Consider the following 21,859-nt stretch of genomic DNA (forward strand, 5'->3'; position numbering starts at 1 on the left):
AGGCATATGAGTTGAACATTTATCTGAGGTAGATACACTCCTTGGAGAGAACAATCATGGGAAAGAGAAGGGCTGCTTATGCACAGGGAGACAGCTCAGAGGGCAGAAGTGCATGGAGAGATGGACACAGGAAAGAGGTAACTATTGGGAGGAAGCAGGAGGGGAGCTGTTGCATTATGTTAAATTGTAGTCAATGTCATGAGACAAAGTGTATGTGAACTGCTGTATGGAAAGTGTATTTGCTCTGTAAATTTTCACCCAAATCTCAATAAAAAAATTTTTGTTAATTAAAAAAAAAGGTCACTCTCCCATCATTTCAGAAGGAAGGTTGGGCAATCTACTTCCATAGTGATACTGCCCCAGAAACCCAAGGAAGGGTGGCTATGAGTCGGATACGACTCAACGGCAGTGAGTTTGGTTTTATTGGTTTGCTCCCATCATTGGCCCAGGGAACTTTCTTGACAATCTTGGAAAGCTGTTACTTTCCAATAGACTTGCAGAAACTAGGATATTAGACAATGGGCTCCAGTGCCTAAAAATCAAGGCAAAAACCCTGCTTAGGTCAGTTCTTGCCCATCCATCTCACAGAACATGCCAGATGAGATGAGTAAGACAATGTGAAATGCTTCCTGGAAACTCAGGTCACAAATTGGGGGAACACCAGCCAGCCACCTTCCACCTGACTTCACTTGGCTCCGACAGTCATGACATGTAAATCAGAAGAAGGTGACTTTGTGTTAGACTTCAGAGAAGTTAATAAATGCATTACCTGCCTATGTAAACCATTTTCATGCTAAGATTGTCTACACACACAAACATTAGCTGTTCGGGGGGCTGGGGTGGCAAAAGTTGAATTCAATTCAACAATTTCTGAGCCAACTGGTTGGCAACAGTGGGGTCACCACTAGTTGTTAAACCTTTTCCTTTGGGTGCAGAGTCCTAGAGTCGCAGCTGAATACTACCTCGTTAGTACCGGCCGAGCATTTGGGTTGAAGCAGCCACCACTGTCATGTGGGAGTCTGGAGAAGGGTCGCTCTGGGACCACGTGGTCACTGCTAACCTTAGGATCGGCATGACTGAAATGTCTCATGGTGGCCACCACTCTTCTTGAGCGTGGAGCAGTGAGCAAGCAGATGGACGCCATGCTGCCCACTGGGCTGAGTGTCATTCCCGGGGAACCTCTGTGAGCCTGGACGCCCTACGGAGCGTCTCAGAAAGAAAGGCCAGAGCAGGGCCCACGGTCATCCTTTGGTGATGCATGGCGACAGGTCAACATCTGCCCATGAGGAACGGGGGGCAGGCTTCAGAGCCCCTGTGAGGCAGGGAACTGGGGCCACTGGTCCGCCAGGTGGGAGGCAGCTGGTCCTGCCTGCCCCGGAGCCCCAGCCTGCCCTCCCTTCTTCCCACCAGCCATCTCCGACCTCATTCTCCACTCTCTGCAGGAGAGCCCTCCTTCACTCTAGATGGGCAGGATGTTCTGACCGTGGGAGTCACCTGTGAGGCCCAAGGACCGGATGGCGCGTCTGCTGAGGATCTTGTTCAGAATGTCCTTGCAGCTTTTGCGGTATTGGTGACGCAGCAATGAGTACACGAAAGGGTCGGAGGCAGCCTTGCTGTAGGCCAAGCACTTGGACAGCACTCCCCAGTGGGGGCCGATGGTCACCGTGGAGGAGAGCTCCACCAGCCTGTGGAGAGAGGGGAGCCATTACCGAGAGCTTGGCTGACGTGGACTGGGCAGCCTGGGGCCAGAGCTCCAGTCTGCGCCCCCGGCCCCAAGCCCCTGGCCAATCCTCAGTCTCCTGAGTCTGCCCCCTTTAGTAACAATGCCAAAAATGATGGTGGACACTCATCCCAGACCCACTGCCATGAGGTCTGCTCTAGTGCATAGCGACCCTAGAGGGCAGAGTAGAACTGCCCCCGAAAGTTCCCAACACTGTAATCTTCATGTTTCTCCTGTGGAGCAGCTGGGAAGTTCAAACTGCTGGCCTTTTGGTTGGTGGCTGAGCACTTTAACCACTGTGCCACAGGGCTCCTGAACACTCACCAGCTCTCACTTTTCTCTAGGCACTGCACCAAGCACATCATTACACATATGCTTTTGTTAAACCCTGAGAGATAATGCTTGATTATCTCCATTAAAAAAACCAAAAGTTGCCGTCCAGTCAATTCTGACCCACGGCGGCCCTGTGTGTTACCGAGTGACACCACTGCGCTGGGTTTCTTGGCTGTGATCTTTGCAGAAGCAGATCAGCTGGCCTGTTTGCTGCAGTGCTCCTGGGTGGGTTTGGACCTCCAGCTTTTAGGTTGGTAACCTGCTGTCACCAAGTCGATTCTAACTCACAGTGACCCTATGGGACAGAGTAAGGCTGCCCCATAGGGTTTCCAAAGCTGTCATCTTTATGGAAGAAGACTGCCTCATCTTTCTCCTGTGGAGCAGCTGGTGGGTTTGAACCATTGCCCTTTTGCTTAGCAGCCAAATACCTTAACCACTGCACCAAAGTCAAGTGCAAACCATCTGCTCCAGCCAGGAAGGATCTCTTTCCATGTTACATATGAGGAAATAGATGTCTCAGGAGGTTAAATAGTATTACCATTAAAAAAAAAAAAAACATGATTTGAACAGGCATGATTTGAACCCAGGTCTGTCTGACTCTAGAACCCATGCTTATCTGAGAAATGAGCTTCTACCAGTAGTGTCCTGGCTGTTGGTCCCATCTCTGCTGCTGACCTGCTCTGTTGCCCTGAGCAAGTCTTTTTGCTTCCCTGGACGTGTGTGTCGCCATATGAAAGGCGAGGCGGTTGACTAAGGGCAGCGCCAGGTAATTTCAGCTGTAAGGGTCTGATTCTTTGCTTCATGTTTGGGCTCTGTAACCCGAGGAGGAAGAGCTGAGACTGTTTTTGCAAACATCCTGCAAAGCCCCACATGTGTCCTGGCCCAGGAAAGTCTGTGCAATGTGAAAGGATGTGCTGTGGGGAAGGGTCTTCCCAGGTCTGGCGTTCTGGTGGTCTTTGGCAATAGCAGCGGTCTGAGTGACCTGAGTGACTCTTACTCTTTGAGGGGAGACTGAAGGGTAGATACAGTTCCTCTGTCAAAGGCCATGGTTCTGTGAATCTTCTTGTACCCATCCAACAGCTCTAGTCAGTGGTGCTCCCGCCAGACTAGGGGCTTAATAAAAGTTGTGTAAATGAAATCCCCTGGGAAGAGCACCAAAACGTGCCCCCACATCAAGCCATTTGTTCTCCTCTCTGAAATCTGTCCAGCCCCATCGGCCACATGCAAACCTCACCCAGCTTTAATGGAAGGTAGAAAAGACCCACAGAGCGAGGAGGGCTTAGTGATCATAAACCACCCATCGTCGGAAGAGGAAATCGAGGCACAGACACGGGACAGGATTGCCCATGTCCCACAGCAAGTCAGCGGCCGAGGTAGGTCAGGCACCTGTACCCTACCTGGGAGCCTGGCACCTGAACCCAGGGGAGGGGGGTCCAGCATCTGTACTCTCTCCCTTGGGGTCTGCAGCGGCTCTTAGCTCGGTGAGCTGTGCAGGTGACGACACAGGGGCAGAAGGAACTGCCTTCGGCTTTAACTCTGCGGTCTCTTTACTGCTTCTCCTGAATTCTTGGGGCTGGGGTCGTGAGGGCAGCTGCAGAGCCCGCTCAAGGGAAGGCGGAGGGAGCTGGTGGTGGAAGAGGAGGTGTGAGGCTCGCCACTGAAATGCCCCTTTTCTCGGACAGATCCTTAGTGAGTCCACCCTGGTGTCCCATGTCAGCCCTGGAGTCTGGCCTGCCCTCTGAGCCTGTGGGGGAGATGTGGCCGCGTGCCCTCTTGCAAAGCAAAGGGAAAATTGAGTCGTGAACATTTGGGACTGCTGTACTTTTAAGATCTCTATTTTGAGGAGTGATGAATTTAACTAAAGAAAAAACCCAAAAAACCCTGAGTTTATAGTTCACACCTAAAACAATAGCAACGAAATAGCTGAATGCTGACACTTTGCTGCTATGAATTGCCTCATTCTTTTCCAAATGCCTAGTCTTCTGTACATTGCTAAATTCAGTCCTAGCATTTTAGCTCTCAAAAGAGAATTTATTAAAAGAACAAAACAGCATACAAAACCTTCCAGCAGAATCATTATGTGCAGGTTCTAGAGATTTCAGAAACTAAGATCATTCAGGACAGTTTCAAAATTCCTCACGTAGATAACTAAGAGGTCAAATCTATCGCATGTGCTTTTCAGAGATCTGGGGTAAAGTCTGCGTTCTCCACCTGGCTCGGTCTGCTGGTTGCCAGGCGAGCGTCCCCTTCAGGCCAGGACTGAGGTGCCAATCTCTGACCTCAGTTATCCTGCTGGAGAGGTGTGAGTGTGACTGTTCCCACTACGTTGCTGGTGCTGCTGTCCAGTCAGCCCGGCTCACAGTGCGATCAGGCCGTTGTGACCCAGAGGTTTTCAGCATCTCATTTCTCAGGAGTGGATTGCCAGCCCTTTCTCCCCAGTCTGTCTTTGGCTGGGCTGAAACCTGTTTAGTGTGATGGTAACACACAAGAATCCAGGGACAGATGGGTGGTTGGCTGCACACGAGGTAGATGGCCGGAAATCGAACCCGGGTCATACCAGTGATGAAACCAAGGCTCAGAGAGGTTGAGCAACAAGCCAGGATCTCCCACCTGGGAAATGCTGCTTCCCTCAAATCAGCAAGGCAGGCTGGAGTCCTTCCAGACCCGAGGACCCTGTCCCATGAGGTCGCTGTGTGCTACCCAGGCCTCTTCTCGCCTACCCTTGCCTGCAGTGCATACATCAAGGTCTGCTTTGAGAAGCCAGTCTCTGGCCTTCACCATGGTTTCCAGGCCAGAGGGTGCTTCGGGGGCTCAGGCCTGAACACTGGTCCTGTGTGGCTGCCAGGCCAGGCCAGAGCGGGGGGCCCCCTTCCGTGCTCAGACACAGCTAGCCGCCTTGTTCTTTGCTTTCCCCGCGTACAGGACCCTGGTTCTGTGGGCTGTGGGCTGTGCTCCAGCCCAGCTCTGACAGTGCCAGGGGCCGTCTGCTCCTGGGCTCTGAGAAGGGGCAGGGATCCCCACATTGCCCCAGTGGCCCTTTCCTCACTCCAGATCTGCAGGGTGTTTGGATGCCTGACTGCAGGGGCCCCCCAGATGATCCTTCCAGAGAGGCCCATCTTCTCACGCAAGGCCAAGGTCTACTCACCCCCACCCCAGGGGAAAGGCTTGCCAATGTCCCTCAGTCACCCGCACTGCTGGCAGGACCACCCTCTGCTCCTCTCCACTCATCACAGGTGGGCTCTAGAGGGGCTAACTCCCCCGCCCGCCCCTCTCCCCAGCAGTCAAGGTTAAGTAAGATGCAAGCCTCCCAACAGCCTAAGGCATTTGATTGCTAACCAGAAGGCTGGCGGTTCAAACCCACCAGCCACTCCTCGAAAGGAAGATTAGGCAATCTACTTCCATAGAGATACTGCCTCGGAAACCCAAGGAGGGTTGCTATGGGTTGGATCCGACTCGATGGCAATGAGTTTGGTTTTGTTTGGGGCTCAGGTGTAAATAAAGAGGGGTTTTGTTTCCTCTTGTGTTGTCCCCTTAGGGGCCTCAAGGGGGTGCAGGGGTAGTTGTCAGGCAGGAGTGGGCTGGCCCAGGGTCCCTGGCCCTAACAGCATCAGAATAGCATCAAGTCCCCACCCCATTCCTAGGGGCCTACGTGCACATTCTCCCTGGGGGTGCTCCAAGCATTAGCAGGTGGAAGAGCAAGGCATTGCCCCTCCCACGCCCAGGAAGCAAGGCTGCTTCCCACAAGCCCTTCCAGCCCCTTCTCTCAGCACCAGGTGACTGCATCTTCTCCCTGGGTCCAACCAGGAGCCATGGCCCGTCAGTAGGCTGCATCTAAGGGGCCACGGTTCAGCTCTGTGCTCAGATGGACACCGCCCAAAGGAGCAGCCCAAGCCCAGCTCCCCTGCGACCCTGGGGAAAAGAGTCCACACCCTGCCTGGGCCTGAGACTCCCCCGGCCCCTGCCTCACCCACAGCCTCCAATCAGTTGGGGGTGGGTGGGTGGCAGGAGGGCATTTCAGACACCCTGAGCCCCTGGGGGAGTCCGAGCAGATCCTGGGCTAAGGTGGGGTGTCTGAAATGCTCAGGAGACGGCACCCTGCTCATGAATTGGAACCTGGGAGAGTAGGTGTGCGTTTCTCTGACTGTCACACCAGCGAGTTGATTTTCCCATCCCCACTGCTCCTGTGGAGTCCCTGGGTAGAGTCCCTGGCTGCTAACCAGGAGGTTGGAAGATCGGGTCCGTCCAGAGGCCTGGTGATCTACTTCCGAAAAATCAGCCATTGGAAACCCTATGGATCACGGTTGCTCTCCAGCGCAAGTGGTCACCGTGAGTCTGAACTGGCTGGGTGGCAACAAGTTTGCTCTTCCTACAGGCCTGCCCCCACCTCTGTGCCCCTTGTCTCTAAGGCAGGAGGCATCGCCATGGAGCCCCTTCTCTCTGCAGGGAGCCCCAGTGATCCGGGGCTCTCCAAGCTGGCGATCACAGCTAGGGGGTTGCATGGAGACAGAGCCTCCCCTCAGTGCCCGCCCCCGCAAGACCCTCTCATCCCACTACAGCCTGAGCAGTCCTGGCCCCTGTGGGGAGGATGGGCACGTTTGCCAGAACACTGGCACACTGCCTGAGCCCTGGCCACCAGCATGAGACCTGCTCAACCAGGGACTCCCCAGGAAGCGGAGCCAGAGTGGACAACGGGACTGGTGGTAAGAGCAGCCCTCTGCCAGGGGAGCAGGGTGGGCGACTGAGAGGTGGCAGGGACGGGGTCCTAGCCAACAGCACCTCAAGCCCCTGGTACTGCTTTCCTGCTGTCCGGAGGGTGGCACCGAGGCAAAGGGACTTGCCTGAAGCTGCAAGGATCAGGATTGAAAGCCTGGACTACGAGTTCCAGGGAACAAACACCTCCCCCGTGCTGGGCTGCCCTCCAGCCTCTTGGACTGGGACCTTCGGGGTAGCCTGGGATCTTTATTTTTTTTAGTTTAAAGCAGTGAATTGTTGCTGCATGTTCTCAAGTTGATTTCAAGTCAGCAAGCCTAGAGGACAGAGTAGAACTGCCCCCTAAGGTTTCCTAGGCTGTAATCTTCATGGGAGTAGGTCACTAGGTCTTTTCTCCAGTGCAGCAGATGGTAGGTTTGAACTGCTGACCTTTTGGTTAGCAGCCAAGCACTGAACTGTTGCTTGACCAGGGCCCCTTTCTCACTCCCTCCTTCCCTCCCAGTCCCCCTGCGTGCCCTCTCTCTCCCGGCCTCTCTCACTTTCCTCCTTCTGTTGCTGTAGCTCTCTGCCTCTCTCCCCCATTTCCCCCCTTCATCTTTTTTTCTGTCTCCCTCTCTCTCTTCTTTTGCTTTCTCACCCTCACTCTCACTCTCTCTGTGTCTGTCACACACACACACAAACACACACACACACAGCATCAAATGCAGCACTGGTCATAGGGCTTTTCTTACAAAGCCAACCCCTTCTCTTCCCAAGACCTTGGATAACTTGGTCTCCATATTTGAAGTCATGATGGCTGTGGGTGTGGTTTGGGGTAAGTAATAAGCTAAGGAGCTCTGGTGGTCAGTGGTTCGGGCATTTGGCTCTTAACCAGAATGTCGATAACCCACCAGCTGCTCCACAGGAGAAAGAGGAGGCAGTCTGCTTCCTTCTGTAAGGATTTCCAGGGTTGGAAAACCTATGGGGGTTACTGTGGGTTGAAGTCAACTTGATGGCAGTGAGTTTGATTTTTTGGAAGTAATAAACTAATACTTTAAATTTTCACAAAAGATGAGAAAGGAAAAGGTGGGTTATTAGTGGCACATTAGCATTCGTAGAGCCACCTGCCCAGGAAGCCCCTTGCCCATGCACATGTTCTCATTCCTCTGAGCAGCCACAATCACAGAGCAGTCGGATCTGCACCGATGGCTTGGGACAATCGTAATTGTTTGTGTACATGGCTGCAAAGGTAATAGCCTTACAAGTGCTTTTTTAGATGCATGAATTTTAATTCAGGAAATATTTCATTAGAGCTTTTGTGTGAGAATCTGCTGAGTTTTTGCAGATCCACACATCACCTGGATTGAGTCTGGGGTCCTGGCGACAGGTGGGAGCTAACAGTGAAGGTCTCCCAATATGTTCCCCCCTCATGCACACGCCGAGCATGCATGAGGGGAGGGGCTCTTTAGCTGGTGTGGGTGCTCAAACTGTCTCCCTGAGAGGAACGGGCCACACGATCTGCCAGTGGCCGTCAGCCACGTTACAGCCGCAATCAGCAACAGAAACACCTGACCGGCTGACAGCCGGGCGGGAGAGTGAGGGTGAGTCCATAGAGAGACAGCTCACGAGGAGGAGCCTGGTACTGGACCTGGGCACACTTCAAGGTGCCTACAAGGTGCTTGAGTGTCGGAAGCCAGATTGAAACCCCCCCTGGGGAGCAATCTGAATTTCTAGGGCCTGACGTCCCCTATCTTTGGAGGCGGAGCGTGACCCAAAGACCAAGTGGCAGCCAATTGACACCAAGCTGGCTTTCCATCTTGGCTTGCCACTCACTACTTGGGCAGCTCACTCCCCTCTCTGAGCCTTGTCTATAAAACTAGGGTAAGAATACTTGCCTCGCAGGGTATCTGTATTAGATACCCCCAGGCCATGAAAAGTTCCTAAGTCGTGCAAATGGTTCTCAGCCACTAACAAACTGAAAGGTCAGAGGTTCGAGTCAGCCTGAGGCTGCTTCAGAAGACAGGCTTGATCCTGTTCTTCAGAAACGTCAGCCACGGAGAACTCTACGGCGCCCAGGTCTATCTGACACACAGGGGTTGCAGTGAGTCACAGGTGTTCGGTCAATGTCAGATGGGGTGACAAGCACCATGTCCCACAGCAGGAGATGCTTGAGAACCTATCTGAAGACTTCCACGGCTCCTCTTAAACCCAGGAGCCAAGAATGACGTGTCCCTGAGAAAGTCATCAGCAGATGTAGATGAGAGTGGGCACAAAGAGAAGGCTGCCGTCCCAGCCGGCCAGGCCTTCTTCAGCCCTACAGCAGTCACACAGATGTCCAGCCCCCAGCAACCACAGTCTTGCTCCTGTCCCCATCTGTGAGGCACCGGAGGAGTGGTAGGAGCAGGGTGGGCCGCCTGGATACAGATGCCATCACCGCAGAGTCTCTGCTGACAGCTCAGTGAGGGGTTTCGGTGACTTGCAAACAGCTTGGTAGCAATCATCCTGGAAACGGCAGCTCTCTGCTTCGAGTGGGTCGAGGTACATACACGCATCTCTCTCAAAGGCAGCCAGAACCTTTGTTCCCCTAGAGGAATGGAAGCAGCAAGTGGGGCTGTGTGAGAGGCTGTGCAGGGGTGAGGGGGTGAGCGGGAGGGTGTAGTCCAGGCTGGGCCGCAGTCTGAGTCCTCCTGAGCCATTTACTGGGTTGTGAGAAACTGACAAGGCCGGACCCTGCGCTTCATTTTCCTCATTTGAAAAACAGGGAGACTAGGCAGGTACAGAGGATGGTGTGGCTGCAGGCCCAGAGCAGGGCTTCACCTGACACCCGGAGGGAGCTCTGGTGGTACAGCAGTGAAGGCACTGCACCAAGTCCTCAGTTAAGTCAAGGGCAGAGCCTGTTCGTACGTTCTGAATCCCACAGGACTGAGCTCTTGCTGCCTCACTGGCTGGTGGTTGTTGCTTGACCCTGACTCTCGGCAACCCCGTGTGTCACAGACGAGACCTGCACCATAGGGTTTTCTCGGCTGTGACGTTACGGAAGCAGGCGGCCAGGACTTCCTTCCCTGGTACTGTTAGGTGGGTTTGAACTGCCAACTTCTAGGTTAGTAGTCAAGTTCAAAGCATTTGCACCCCCAGGGACCTTTCATTGTTTTATGGACTGGCACGCATTTCTTGAGCGCCTCCTCTCTACTTACAAGAAAGCGCAGCGGGGGTGGGGTCAGGCATTCGTGGAGGGGCTTTATAATATCCATTTGTATTTAATGAAATTTCATGGTAAATTGCTGCTCATCCCGTTGAAGGATGAACAGTTTTGTGAATGTTTATCAAAACTCAGAAGCATCAGATCCGTTTGGAATGGAACACATCGAGCTGTGAATCTTCCACCCAACTCACTGAAACGTTTTCTGGGCACTATAAGGAGCTCTGGTGACCAAGTGGTTATGCACTTGGTTGCTAACTGAAAGGTCGGTGGTTCAAACCCAACAGCGGCTCCAAGGGAGAAAGAGTGACAGTTTGCTTCTGTAAAAAGACTCATGGGGCAGTTCTCCTCTGTCCTACAGGGTTGCTATGAGTCAGAACTGATTCCACGGCAGTGGGTTTGGTTTGGGGTTTGCTTCTGTAAAGATTGACGGCCTTGGGACCCTCTGGGGCAGTTCTCTACCCTACAGGATTTCTGAGTCAGAATCGACTTCACAGCAGTGGGTTTGGTTTTTGGATTTAATAGAATGAACCATGCTGTAGTCAGAAGAAAAATAAAAGGAATTTTTTTGGGGAAATGAGAAAATGTAGTCAGAAGAAAAATAAAAGGAATTTTTTTGGGGAAATGAGCCAGAGAAAAATCCAGTAGTCTGAAGCTGGAACCATATTACCTATCCTCTGTGGAGTTGAATTCACCCCATTAGCCCAAATTGCCCTTTATTGTAGGCACGTAGAGTAGGGGCCTCCCTGTCCCATGCACCTTCCCATTGTTGGACTTGATTTCCTTCTGTTCATGTACCAGCCAGGCCCTAGAATCGGTGCTGAGAGTGTCAGAGGGAGGTGGGCGTTAGCCACAGACATCATCCCTGAAGTGCCTGGGAGCCAGGCTCCCGGTCCTCCCCCCTCACGGCACCTAAGACGCAGCTCTGTCACCACTTCTGTCCTACATTCAAGAGGGCTGTGGCTCAGAGAGTGAACTTATTGGCACAGGTCACATGGGTAGGAAGAGGTGGAGCTGAGATTTGAACCCAGGAGGGTATCGGTGGCTCAGTGGGACAGATCTTGCCTTTCGTGAAGGAGATGCAGGTTTGATTCCCAGCCAGTGCACCTGGTGCACAGCCAGCACTCGTCTGTCCGTGGAGGCATGTGCGTTACTATGGTGATGAGCAGGTGTCAGGGAAGCTGCTGGATGAAGATGCACTAGGGAGAAAGGCCTGGCAATTTACTTGTGAGTATCAGTCAGTGAGACCCTGTGCACCACACCGGTCTGATCTGACAGTCACAGGAAGGGCACAGGCCTGGGCAGCCTTCATTCCATGCCTCACAGGTGGGCACGAGTCGGGTGCCGACTCCACAGCAGCTGACCCCAGCAGGCTCGAGCCCACGCCGCTAGCATGCTGCCCCTCCTCGTCGTCACCTGGTACAGGCTTTGGGTCCCATGGACAAGTGCTGGTTTCTGCCAGCTGTCTCTTCCTAGCTGCAAGTAGCTGATCTGCACCAGTGTCCTCAGCAAGTGGTGACTCGGGTCCCCTGGGGATGTGTGGCAATGTCTGGTGACATTTTTTATTGTCACTGCTGAGAGGATTTCTCCTGCATCCAGTGGGAAGAGACCAGAGGTGCTGCTAATCAGCCTCCAGTACACAGAACAGCCTGCTGCACCCCCACGACGGCCTACCGCCCCCCACGACGGCCTACTGCCCCATGACAGCCTGCCGACCCCCCACGATGACCTACCACCCCCCACGATGGCCTGCCCCCTGCCCCTCCCCGACAGAATTCTTCCGCTCCAAATATCAATTGTTCAAGGTTCTAGAAGAAAGAGCTGCCCCGGTCAGACCCTTCCAGAGACCTGAAGGCAGTTCTAGGTCCTCTGTTTAAAAAGACATGTAGGCCCACTAGACCTTCCCTTGAAGAGCTGGCATGCCCGCAGAAGACAGTGGAAGAGCCAGGGCTATACTGTCTTGAGAAGGTGGGTGCTGGCCGTGGAGAGCCAGGTGCCCAGTGTGCAAATCCACAGGGGTGGCCGCCCAGAGTGTGGAGGTTCTGCTCCCTGAAAACACAGCATTGGGAGTAGTGGGTGGAGTTATAGGAAGCCAGGCTTCAGCTGGCATACGACACTGGTGGGGGGGTCCTCATTGTGGACAGAGAGGAGGAGGGCATGCAAGCAGACACTGAGAGACAGCGTCCTTCAGGTCGTCCCGGGGGAAGATGCTGGGGGGCTGCTGGGAGGGCGAGCTGGGTAGCTCTCTCCCCCACCCCCGACACACACACACAGAAAGCCCTGCCAGGTCCTAGCTCCCAGGCTTGACAAAGGCGCCCACATCCACCTGCGCGCAGAACATCAATGCTCCCTGCTTGGTCCCAATTTCCAAAGCAGTGACGCCACTTGGGACGCAAAGCTGTGGGGTTCCTCCTTCCCCTCGAGTCCTCAAAACTGAGGCAGTGTGTTCTTTTCCTTCTTTCTTTTCAGCTAAAACTTTCTGGGACATTCTATAGCCAAAGCTGCTTGCCTGGGAAGATCCATAGCCGTGGGGCTGGGTCCTGCACCCTTGGCTGGTCTGGCCCCAGGGCTGTGCATATACCCGTGACTCCCGGTGGCTGGACGGGGGACCTGCCTGTGGCACAGAGATGCCCCTGCTGCGGATCAGTGTCCAGGCTGGGGACGCAGGTGGTCTGAGCGCTTGGCGAGCAGTCGGTGCCCCTACACCCCAGGTGTTTCTCTGTTTTTCTCCACCTCTCTGTTCTTTAGGGCCTTAGGGGGGCTGGCTGGGGGCAGGAAGGGCAAGGGTTTAGAGCAATCTGATTCGGAAGGCTGACTGTGAAGGTTGGGCCATCTACTTCTGTAGTGATACAGCCTCGGAAACCCAAGGAGGGGTCACTATGAGTCGGATCCGACTCCATGGCAGTGAGTTGGTTAGTTGGTTGGTTGACTGTGAAAGAGCCTTACACAACCGTGTTGCATCTAATCCAGAAGAATTTGAGCCTGAAGAGGAAAAGCGTCCTCCCCACCCAGTGCAGAGCCAGCTCGCTCCCGCCCCAGCGCGCTATCAGGAGGACGGCGGGGCCCAGAGAGCGGTGCCTGCTCACTGTCCTGGGACTTGGGTGTGTTCTGCTAGGTGCCCACCTGCCTCCCCCAGCACCTGTGCCACCGGCAGGCCGGCTCACCTGGTGATCACATAGGGTGCGAAGCACAGGAGGAAGGTCCCAATGAAGGTGCTGATCTTCCGGGTAGCCCGCTGCCGCCGCCGCTTCTGCTCCTCCAGGCAGCGCTCCCGCACGCTGTGCATGAGAGACAGACGGGGAGCTCGTGACTCACGGGGCACGCCTGGGCCAGGCCAGCACGCACAGCGGTCGCCAGTATGGGAACGTGGCTACGTAGCCAGAGATCCAGGGCCAAGTCTTGCCTGTGGGGTGGGAGCCTGCTAGTGGTAAGTGGCCATCTGTGACAGGTGAACACCACCACGAGTGTTTGGAGAATTAAATGCAACAAGTATGTGAATTCGTGCAATGTATACAATCTGCCAGTGTATCAAGCACTTAGCACAACACCCCAGCAAATAAAGTGGGTCCAATAAACCTTAGTGTTTTTTTTTTTTACTGCTGGTCCATTTACTGATGACCTGCTTGCTAGGTGCCAGCTCTAGAGTGTCATGCTATCTACTTACCATCTTAGCTTTGCCATGACCCGGGCACATGGCTGTGTGAGATTTTTTTTAAGAACGTCAAATCTATCAGACAACAGTGGATACAGGCCATGCAAAACTTGAACTGGGCTGGCTCCTCTGTTCATGAACAGTGGAGGGGCTGAGCACCAGATACCAGAGTCACACTGCTGGGTTTCAATGCAGGCACCAGCCCTTCATTGCTGTGTGGTCTGAGGCAAGTACACAGGCTCTCTGTGTATCAGCTTTCTCATCTCATAAATGAAGTAATAAGGGTTCCTATCTTGTGAGGTTGTTTTGAGTTAACAAAGCATCTGAAACAGTGCCTGACTCACAGTAAGCCCTCTAGCAGCTAATCATTATAGACAATCCATCATGAACCCCCAAGCACCATCTGGAACCCCAAGACCACAGGGCTCCCACCCACTGCTGACGTTGTCTTCCTGCCCTACACATTGATGACAGAGGCAGCTGAGCCCCTCTGCAAAGGAGCAGCAGGGGCTGACGCAGTCAAGAGCCCGCGCTTCAGGTCGGGTGGGCTCTGTGGCTTCTCTGGGCCCTGAGCACCCAGCCGATGCTGCTTCCTGGTCTGTGACAGCATGTGGCGCACAGAAGGGGACAGGGTATGAGAGATGCTGTGCCTGGGGTCACGTCTCTGCTCTAGGACAGCTCTTAGACACTCAACATTCACTGCGTGAAAGGGCCATGTGAGCTGGACAATGAACAAGGAAGACCACAGAAGAACTGGTGCGTTTGAAGTAGGGTGGTGGTGAAGAATACTGAACGTACCACGGACTACCAAAAGAACAAAGAAATCTGTCTTGGAAGATGTATAGCCACAATGCTCCTTAGAAGCAAGAATGGTGATACTTTGTCTCACATACTTTGGACATGTTATCACAAGGGCCCAGTCCCTGGAAAAGGACATCATTCTTGGTCAAGAAGAGGGTAGAAAAGAGGAAGACTGTCGATGAGATTACCAGTGGCTGTGACAATGGGCTCACACGTAACAATGATTGTGAGATGGTGCAGGACCAGACAGCGTATTGTTGTGTTGTACTAAGGTCGCTGTGAGTGGGAACAGACTCAGTAGCACCTAACAACCACTCACTCATCCACCCGTGCTTACAGATGAGGAAACCAAGGCTCAGAGAATAGAAAGGCTTGCCCACCCAGGGAGAGGGGTGCAGGTAGGGCTAGGACCCATCTACCTGACTCCCAGCCCAGTGCTGCTAATTGGAGTCACATCACTCCTTCTTTGATCTCTGGGGATCTCCTGGATAGAGCCAGGGTGGGATGGTCAGGCCGGTGGGCAAGGAGCTTGGGGCCAGCTCAGCTCTCCCCATGTCCCCATGGACAAGGCTGAACTCCAGGGAGCAGGAGAAAAGGTAGCCTGAGCCCAGCCTTGTAGACTGTCCCGAAGAGCCATGTGTCAAGGCAGGAGAGGACATGTTCTACGCAGCAGTTTATCAGCCTGATTCAGAACTTTGACATATTTATGTTTGTGGTTTGTGGGTCTCTATGTGCACTGCTACCCTCGTCTGTAAATTTCAGGGGCAGACCTGGGTGTGAGTCTGGGCTTAAGCCACTTTCTAGAGCTGCTGAATTAGACAAGTTCCCCTCTCCCTGGGTCCCCCAGTCTCGTCTGTAAAATCAAGGGCATGGCAAGGCTCTCTCGATGGGTGCTCGAGCCTGCTCCACCACAGCCCTGACACCTCCGGGTCAGCAGGCAGCCACTGTGGACCCTGGGAGGACCTAGGTGCCCTCAGGCTCCTCAGGGGAAGACCCAGCGAGGCTCCTGCCGCTCGGACACCGAGACCGTGTCAGTGCCTCCCCTGCTCCTAAGCCATTACCCAGGCTGCACTGGGAGGAGTGGGAGCCCCTTGGAGCCCAGCCCCCCACCTCACCTCCCTGCCACAATGGTGAGTGAGATCGACTGGGCCTGGAGCTGCGGTCTGGGAGACTGAACACAGCGAACGGAGCAGGGGATGGACCAGTGGGACGAGTGAGAAATCCTTAGCTGTTGCAAGAACACAGCAGCTCAAGGAGCCAGCACCGACAGGCAGGAGCAGGGACTGCTCAGGGCCTGGGGCATGCCCTCTGAATCCCGGATTAGTTAGCGAAGGCGGTCCTTGATCTTCTGGTGGCTAGAGAGGAGTCTACCTGCTTCTCACCTGGGTGGGCACAGTGACTACTGGAGCTTCTTGACAAACCCCCCTGGGCCCCATGACACTCAAAATGGGTCCTTTTTTTTTTTTTAATGTCCCTGGAGGCCATCAGTGTGCTGGCTGGTGAGCTACAGGGGGCAGACTCCACTCTGCTGCCCTGTGTATGAGAGAAAAGAGTGAGCTTCTGTTTCCCGGGAACTGGCCACCTAGGGGCCCACAGGCTCGCAGCACCCTGGGGCCAGGAGCCCTGAGGCCTGGGGCCACTGGAACACTTCCCCAGAGCTAGCGCTGAGGCTTCTGGTCTGTCAGGAAGACACACGTGGATCCACCAAGATCGGAGCTTTGGACTGGATGCCAGGGAGCTGGTCCCTCCCATCTGTCCACCACCCACCTGTCAACCTCCCATTCCATGAGGACTGGCCCCACAAAGAAAGGCAGGTGTGCACCCCAAAGTGGCAGTGCCCACACCTCTGCCACTATCTGGTACCCACAGGGAGCCCTGCAATGGGGCCTGTCTGAGCTGGTGCAGGCTCCTTGCCCCAGCAGCCCTTCCTCTCTGCTGTGTGTGCACATGCTGCTCCCTGGCCCTGGATGCAGCCCAGGCAGAGAAGAGTTCGGGTTCCCTTCGGAGGGGGATGAGCAGAGCAGCTGCCCCTGCTCCTGAGCCCCAGAATTCTCCGCTGCGTCTGGCCTGGAGAGAGATCCACAGAAGCAGAGCATGCCCTACACCCTCACTGCCTGGGAGCTGGGTGAAGGCAGGGACGAGGTCTGCACTGGTCCTAATAAGAACCAACTCCTCTCTCAGCCTAGCCCCTCCTCTGCACACAGACTCATGGGGAGAGGACCCACAGTAGGAGTCCCTTAGGTTCCAGGACTGCAACGGCCTGCCCTCCATTCTCCATGAGCAACCCCCCGCCAAGTTCCAAGGATGCTGCTTCTAAAGTGAAGGGAGGGGCAGCAGCTGTGCATGTGGCTGCAGACTATTGTCTAAATGACACTGACCTGCAGAGACACACGCAATGGCAGTCAACCAGGGCTTGGTGGCAGTGTGTCTTGATGTGTCTCCCACCTGTGCAGTTTACATGTGAACACACAGGACACCTGGCATCACCGGCCCACAGCCCTGGTGCCCAGGTGCCGTCAGTCACTCATATGTGAGGTCCTGTACCGAGAAGCTTTGGTCTAGGAGGTCATCAGGGAGTGACCGTTCTGAGAAGCGTGAACACACGTGCGTGCCACTACATGCACAGACGCAGGGCTGCTCAGGGACTTTTCTTCCTACTGCTCTCAGACCCCAGGGTTCCCAAGTCCAGTCTGTGACCTCCATTAGGAGCCTGCTCCTCCCTGGAGGGGACACGCACACTCGGGATCACTCCTCCTCCCGCCACGCAGCTCCCCGGGCTTCCCCTCCCCCTACTCAGAACTCTCTGCCTGCCTCCTTCCGTGCCTTCCAGAAGCCAAGTACCCTGACCTGTGCTCTCAGGTGTGGCAGGGGGCCTGTCTCTCCCTGGTACAATGGGACAAGAGACAGTGCAGGGTCCACAGGGACACTGCCAGCCACTTCCCTCTTCACTTTCCTGTTCTCACCGGGAAACCCGAGGTGAGCTGAAGACACTCGGCTAAGTTCCCTCCTTCGTTCCCCAGATGGCCTTGGGCAAGACAGTGGCTCCCGGGCTGCCTGCACTGGGGCTGCCACCTTGACTGGCCGCCTGAGAAACAGAGGCCAGAGTGCAGGGATGGCAGTTGGGCAGTGAGAGTCCCAGGAGCTCCTTCTGTAGGGACTTTCCTGCTGCCAGCCTGGGAGACACTGGACAGCAGCCCGTGGGGCAGGCAGGGGACCGTCCCTCCCTACAGTCCACCAGACACTCCCGTGAAGACCACAGAGGAGGGCACAGACCACAGTGGAGCCCATCTGGGGGGACTCACACCCATGAATACACACAGAGAAAACGGGGACACACAGAGAGGAGCCCCAAAGTAGCACCATGTCAGTCTCTGGGAGCTAACTCAGCCTCTGGTCCACCCTGGCAGGGCCATGCTAAAACCTTCTCAAGGCCTCTAGCAGAGAAAAAAGACGACTGCCCTGCCACTGGCCATTGAAGGGGACGACTACCCAAACATAAGCACAAGGAAGTCCAGCAAAGTTCGGAGTCCCTGATTTTGACCTCTGGAAATCCAAGCACGCAGCCTCACCCACATCTTGCGTCCCTGCTTGGCTGATGCTCTGGGCACCCAGCTTAGGCCAGGCAGCACCTCCCCTCTGTCCTCCTTCAGGTTTGGGAGATGGACATGAGGTGTAGTGGGGCTAAGGGGCTTGTCCAAGACCACACACTGGAGCTGAGGGAACTTGGGTGCCCCCAGCTCTCACCCTCAGCCCTTCCCAAAGCCGCACCCCGCCCAGTCCCTCACCTGGGGTGGATGTCCACGAGCAGCACCAGCGTCTGCATGGTGATCACGTCGATGCGCTTGCAGTGGAAGCGGGCCACCTTGAGCACCTTGAGGTACGTGCAGCAGAGCACAATGAAGGAGAGCAGGAAGCTGAGCGCGTGGAAGGCGCCGGTGAAGACGGCGAAGCGCAGGCGCTCCTCCGGCCGCCGGCTGCACAGCGTGCAGGACGCGTAGAGCTGGTGGAAGCCCAGCCAGGACAGGGCGAGCGCGGCGGTCGGGAAGGCCAGAGCGTGCAGCCAGGTGTAGGCCACCATGAGCGCGGCGTCCCGGAGGCGCATCTTGGCGCGGTAGCTCAGCGGGAAGACCACGGCCACCCAGCGGTCGATGCTGAGCGCCGCCATGCTAAGCATGGAGTTGGTGGCCAGGAAGGTGTCGAGGAAGGCGGCCAGGCGGCACAGGCGGTCGCCGGCCGGCTGCCGCTGCGCCACCACGCCGGCCAGCGTGAGCGGCATGTTGACCACGGTGCACAGCAGGTTGCCGCACGTGAGGTTGAGAGTGAAGAGCGCCGGCGCCTGGCGGCGGATGCCGGCGCTGTGCAGCAGGCAGAGCAGCACCAGCGCGTTGGACAGCAGCGACACGGCCATCGTGCCCACCAGCAGCCCCGCCAGCCCCGCGTCCCACGAGTTCATGGTGCGCGCCCGCCGTCGCGCCCCCGCGGGCGTTCAGGGCCCGTCACCTGGCGACACCAGGGCGCGGCCCGCCGCCGGCTCAGCCTCGGGGCACCGCCGCCCCGCGCCCCCGGCCCTCGCCGCCATGGCTCCAGGATACCTCGCGGCCACCTCGAACCCGCGCCACCTCCCAAGAAGGCGCTTGGGCGCGCAGCCACCCCGAAGCCCCTCGCCACCTGCACAGAAGACGCCTGGGCTCGTGGCCACCCCGGAACCCGCGCACTTCTCGAGAAGACGTCTGGGCGTGTGGCCACCCCGGAGCTCCGCGCCACCTCCTGGGCGAGTGCCTGGCGCGTCGTTCCACTGGGCACCTGGACGCCCTGGGATCCTTTATGCAGCCGCCCCAGGGCGCGCGGCCTCGCGGCCGCCCCTCACCCCATCGCTCCGAGCTGTCTGCTCGCTCCTGCTCAGCCTTCTCTCTCCTGCCTCTCTGCTGGCTCGCTTGCCCTCCCGTTCTGCTGGCCCCTCCACCTCTCTCTCTCCTACACACTCTCTCTGCTCTCCGCCGTGCTTCCTTTCTCTCTCTCCCACTGCTGCGCTCTCCGTCTGTCTCTCTCCCACCCCCAATTTTCTCCTCCCCTCTCTTGTTCTTCCGTCTTCTCTTCACTCTCTGGAATCTGGCTGCTTTTATCACAGAAATCCTCACTGATAGGCATGTGTGTGAGTGTGTGTGTGCGTGTGCGCGCGTGCGTGTGTACAAACGCACACACACACACACAGAAGAAACCAGCCCAGGATGCGACAGGGCAGTGGTGATTGCCCCCACCCCATCTCTGTGTCAAAGACACGCTGAGTCAAGGGAGTCTCCCAGGAAAGGGGGTTGGAGGGATGTCAGCACCTTCAATCCCAGTCCCTCCTGCCCTAGCCCAAGAGCCAGCCTGGCCAGACCTCGACATAGGGAGTCCTGCTTCGTCTGGGATGGGCTTCCGGGGCTGATGTTCCTTCCCATGGGCTGACTGGGAGAACTAGTGGGGTGGGTTCCTTTTGCTGAGAGAGGAGGAAACCTAGACCACCCCAGCCTCTCCCCAGGGCAGCTGGTGCAGACAAGTGGTGCTCTCCCCAACCTTCTTCAGCTCAGCATCTCAAGCCTGTGGAGAGACACTGAGGTCCCTGTAACACCCCCTGTGTAGTCCCCCAGCCAGATGAGCTTTATCTGACCCCAGCTCTTCCAGCTGGGCAGCCCTGCCCAGCCACAGCCAGCCCTACAGCACCCTTGGCTGGGTTCAGCATCCCCAGCTCTGAGTCTCAGGGCTGGCAGGCTGCCTGCCTGCTATCAACCCCTAAGTTTGCCACCAACTGTCCTGGGGCTGGTGAGACAGCTAGTTCTCATTTACCAGGAACCTGGACGACACAGATGCTGAATTGTTCAGGAAATGGAGAAGACTGTGGCTAGTGTGGGTTGATCCTGGTCCCAGGGATCCTGGGCCTGGGGGTCGTGGCTTCCCCTTGGGTCTGTGTGCAGGGCCTGTGGCTCTTCTGCCCTTGGATGAAGATCCTTCCATTCTTGCATTAAGACCCTCTGTTCTTTGATGAAGACGCTTTGTCCTTGTGTGAAGACTCTGTCTTTGAATGAAGACCTTTTTGTCCTCTGATAGGACCCTCTGTCCTTTGATGAAAGCACCTGGGTGGTGCAGTGGTGAAACACTCGGCTGCTGACCAAAAGGTTGGTGGTTTGAACCCACCAGCCTTTCCAAGGGAGAAGGATGCAGCAGTCTGCTTCCATAAAGATTACATTGGAAACCCTGTGGAGCAGTTCTGCTCTGTCCTATAGGGTCACTATGAGTCAGAATCAACTCAACATCAAGGGCTTTTGTTTGGTTCTGGTTTGGGTCCTTTGATGAAGGCAGGAGCTCTCATGGCATAGTGCCTAAGGCATTGACTGCTAACCAGAAAGTTGGGGGTTCAAACCCACAAGCCACTCCACAGAAGGAGGACTGAGGACTAGGCAATCTACTTCCGTAGAGATACCACCTCAGAAACCCAAGGAAGGGTTGCTAGGAGTCAAATCTAACTCAACGACAGTGAGTTTGGTTTTTGGTTTGATGAAGACCATCTGCTCTTGGGTTAAGACCCACTGTTCTGTGCTGAAGACCCTTGGTCTTTTGATAAAGACCCTCCATTCTTTGGTGAAGACCCTCTGTCCTTTGGCTGAGAAGGTGTGTGGGTGGGCTGACGTGTCTTAACATTCAGAACCACAGTAGCCCCCTCACCTTCAGAAGGTACCTCCTCCCTTAGTGACCACCTGGGCTGTGTTAGCAATCTGGGGTCCCTGTACTGAGCATGGATAACCTCATCCTGGAGCTTCTTGGTACAGACCAGTGTTGACTGGACATTACTAGGCCTCAGACCATTAGGCCAAAGTAGTCAAAACAAGGACATTTTCCCCCAAGAAATCTGTTGGTTCTACCCCACTGATAGGAATTCCACTTTCTGTGCAATGTTTCTGTAAACCTAAAACTGCTGGAAAGGATAATAAGGACTACTACTCGACGGCATATAACAACAACAACAACAACAATTTTAAAGTATTGTGTTGGTGACCAGATGACTAGGGTCAGCAGTAATAAACTCAGAAACACCCCCTCCCTCAGAAGATCATCTGCTTCTGAAGACTGAAAGGCAACACGGGAAGATTAAAATGTTAGACGCTGCTCAGAATATTTGAGCTCTACTTCCTAAAGAACAGAGGCTTGCTTTCTTCTGGTTTTGAACAGCATTTTCAGCTCCTAGTGGGGCTGAAAAGGATCTCTGAGGGGGTACTGGTTAAGGAATTTGGCTGCTAACTGATTCAAACCTACTCTGCAGAAGAGAGATGGGGCAGTCTGCTTCCGTAAAGATTTACAGCCTTGGAAACCCAACGGGGGTCACTGTGAGTCGGAATCAACTCGATGGCAGTGAGTTTGGTTTGATTATCTGTGTGGGGCTGTGGCAGGGCTGATTCTCATAGTGACCAGGTCCCCAGCCCCCCTGGCC

At 55.3% G+C, this 21,859-nt stretch overlaps 1 protein-coding gene across 1 annotated transcript; it reads right to left on the bottom strand.

Moving 5' to 3' along the window:
* Positions 1-1,459: 1,459 nt before the first annotated feature.
* Positions 1,460-18,847, bottom strand: GPR26 (G protein-coupled receptor 26). Its single transcript, XM_007936811.2, has 3 exons — positions 18,180-18,847; positions 13,106-13,219; positions 1,460-1,685 (listed from the first exon to the last, which is right to left on the bottom strand). Exons 1-3 carry the CDS (start codon positions 18,845-18,847, stop codon positions 1,460-1,462), a joined length of 1,008 nt encoding a protein of 335 aa, XP_007935002.1.
* Positions 18,848-21,859: the final 3,012 nt, after the last annotated feature.

The sequence above is a fragment of the Orycteropus afer genome, unplaced genomic scaffold (assembly GCF_000298275.1).
Source record: "Orycteropus afer afer isolate SDZICR_OR568_19922 unplaced genomic scaffold, OryAfe1.0 scaffold00038, whole genome shotgun sequence".
Taxonomy (NCBI): Eukaryota; Metazoa; Chordata; class Mammalia; order Tubulidentata; family Orycteropodidae; genus Orycteropus; species Orycteropus afer.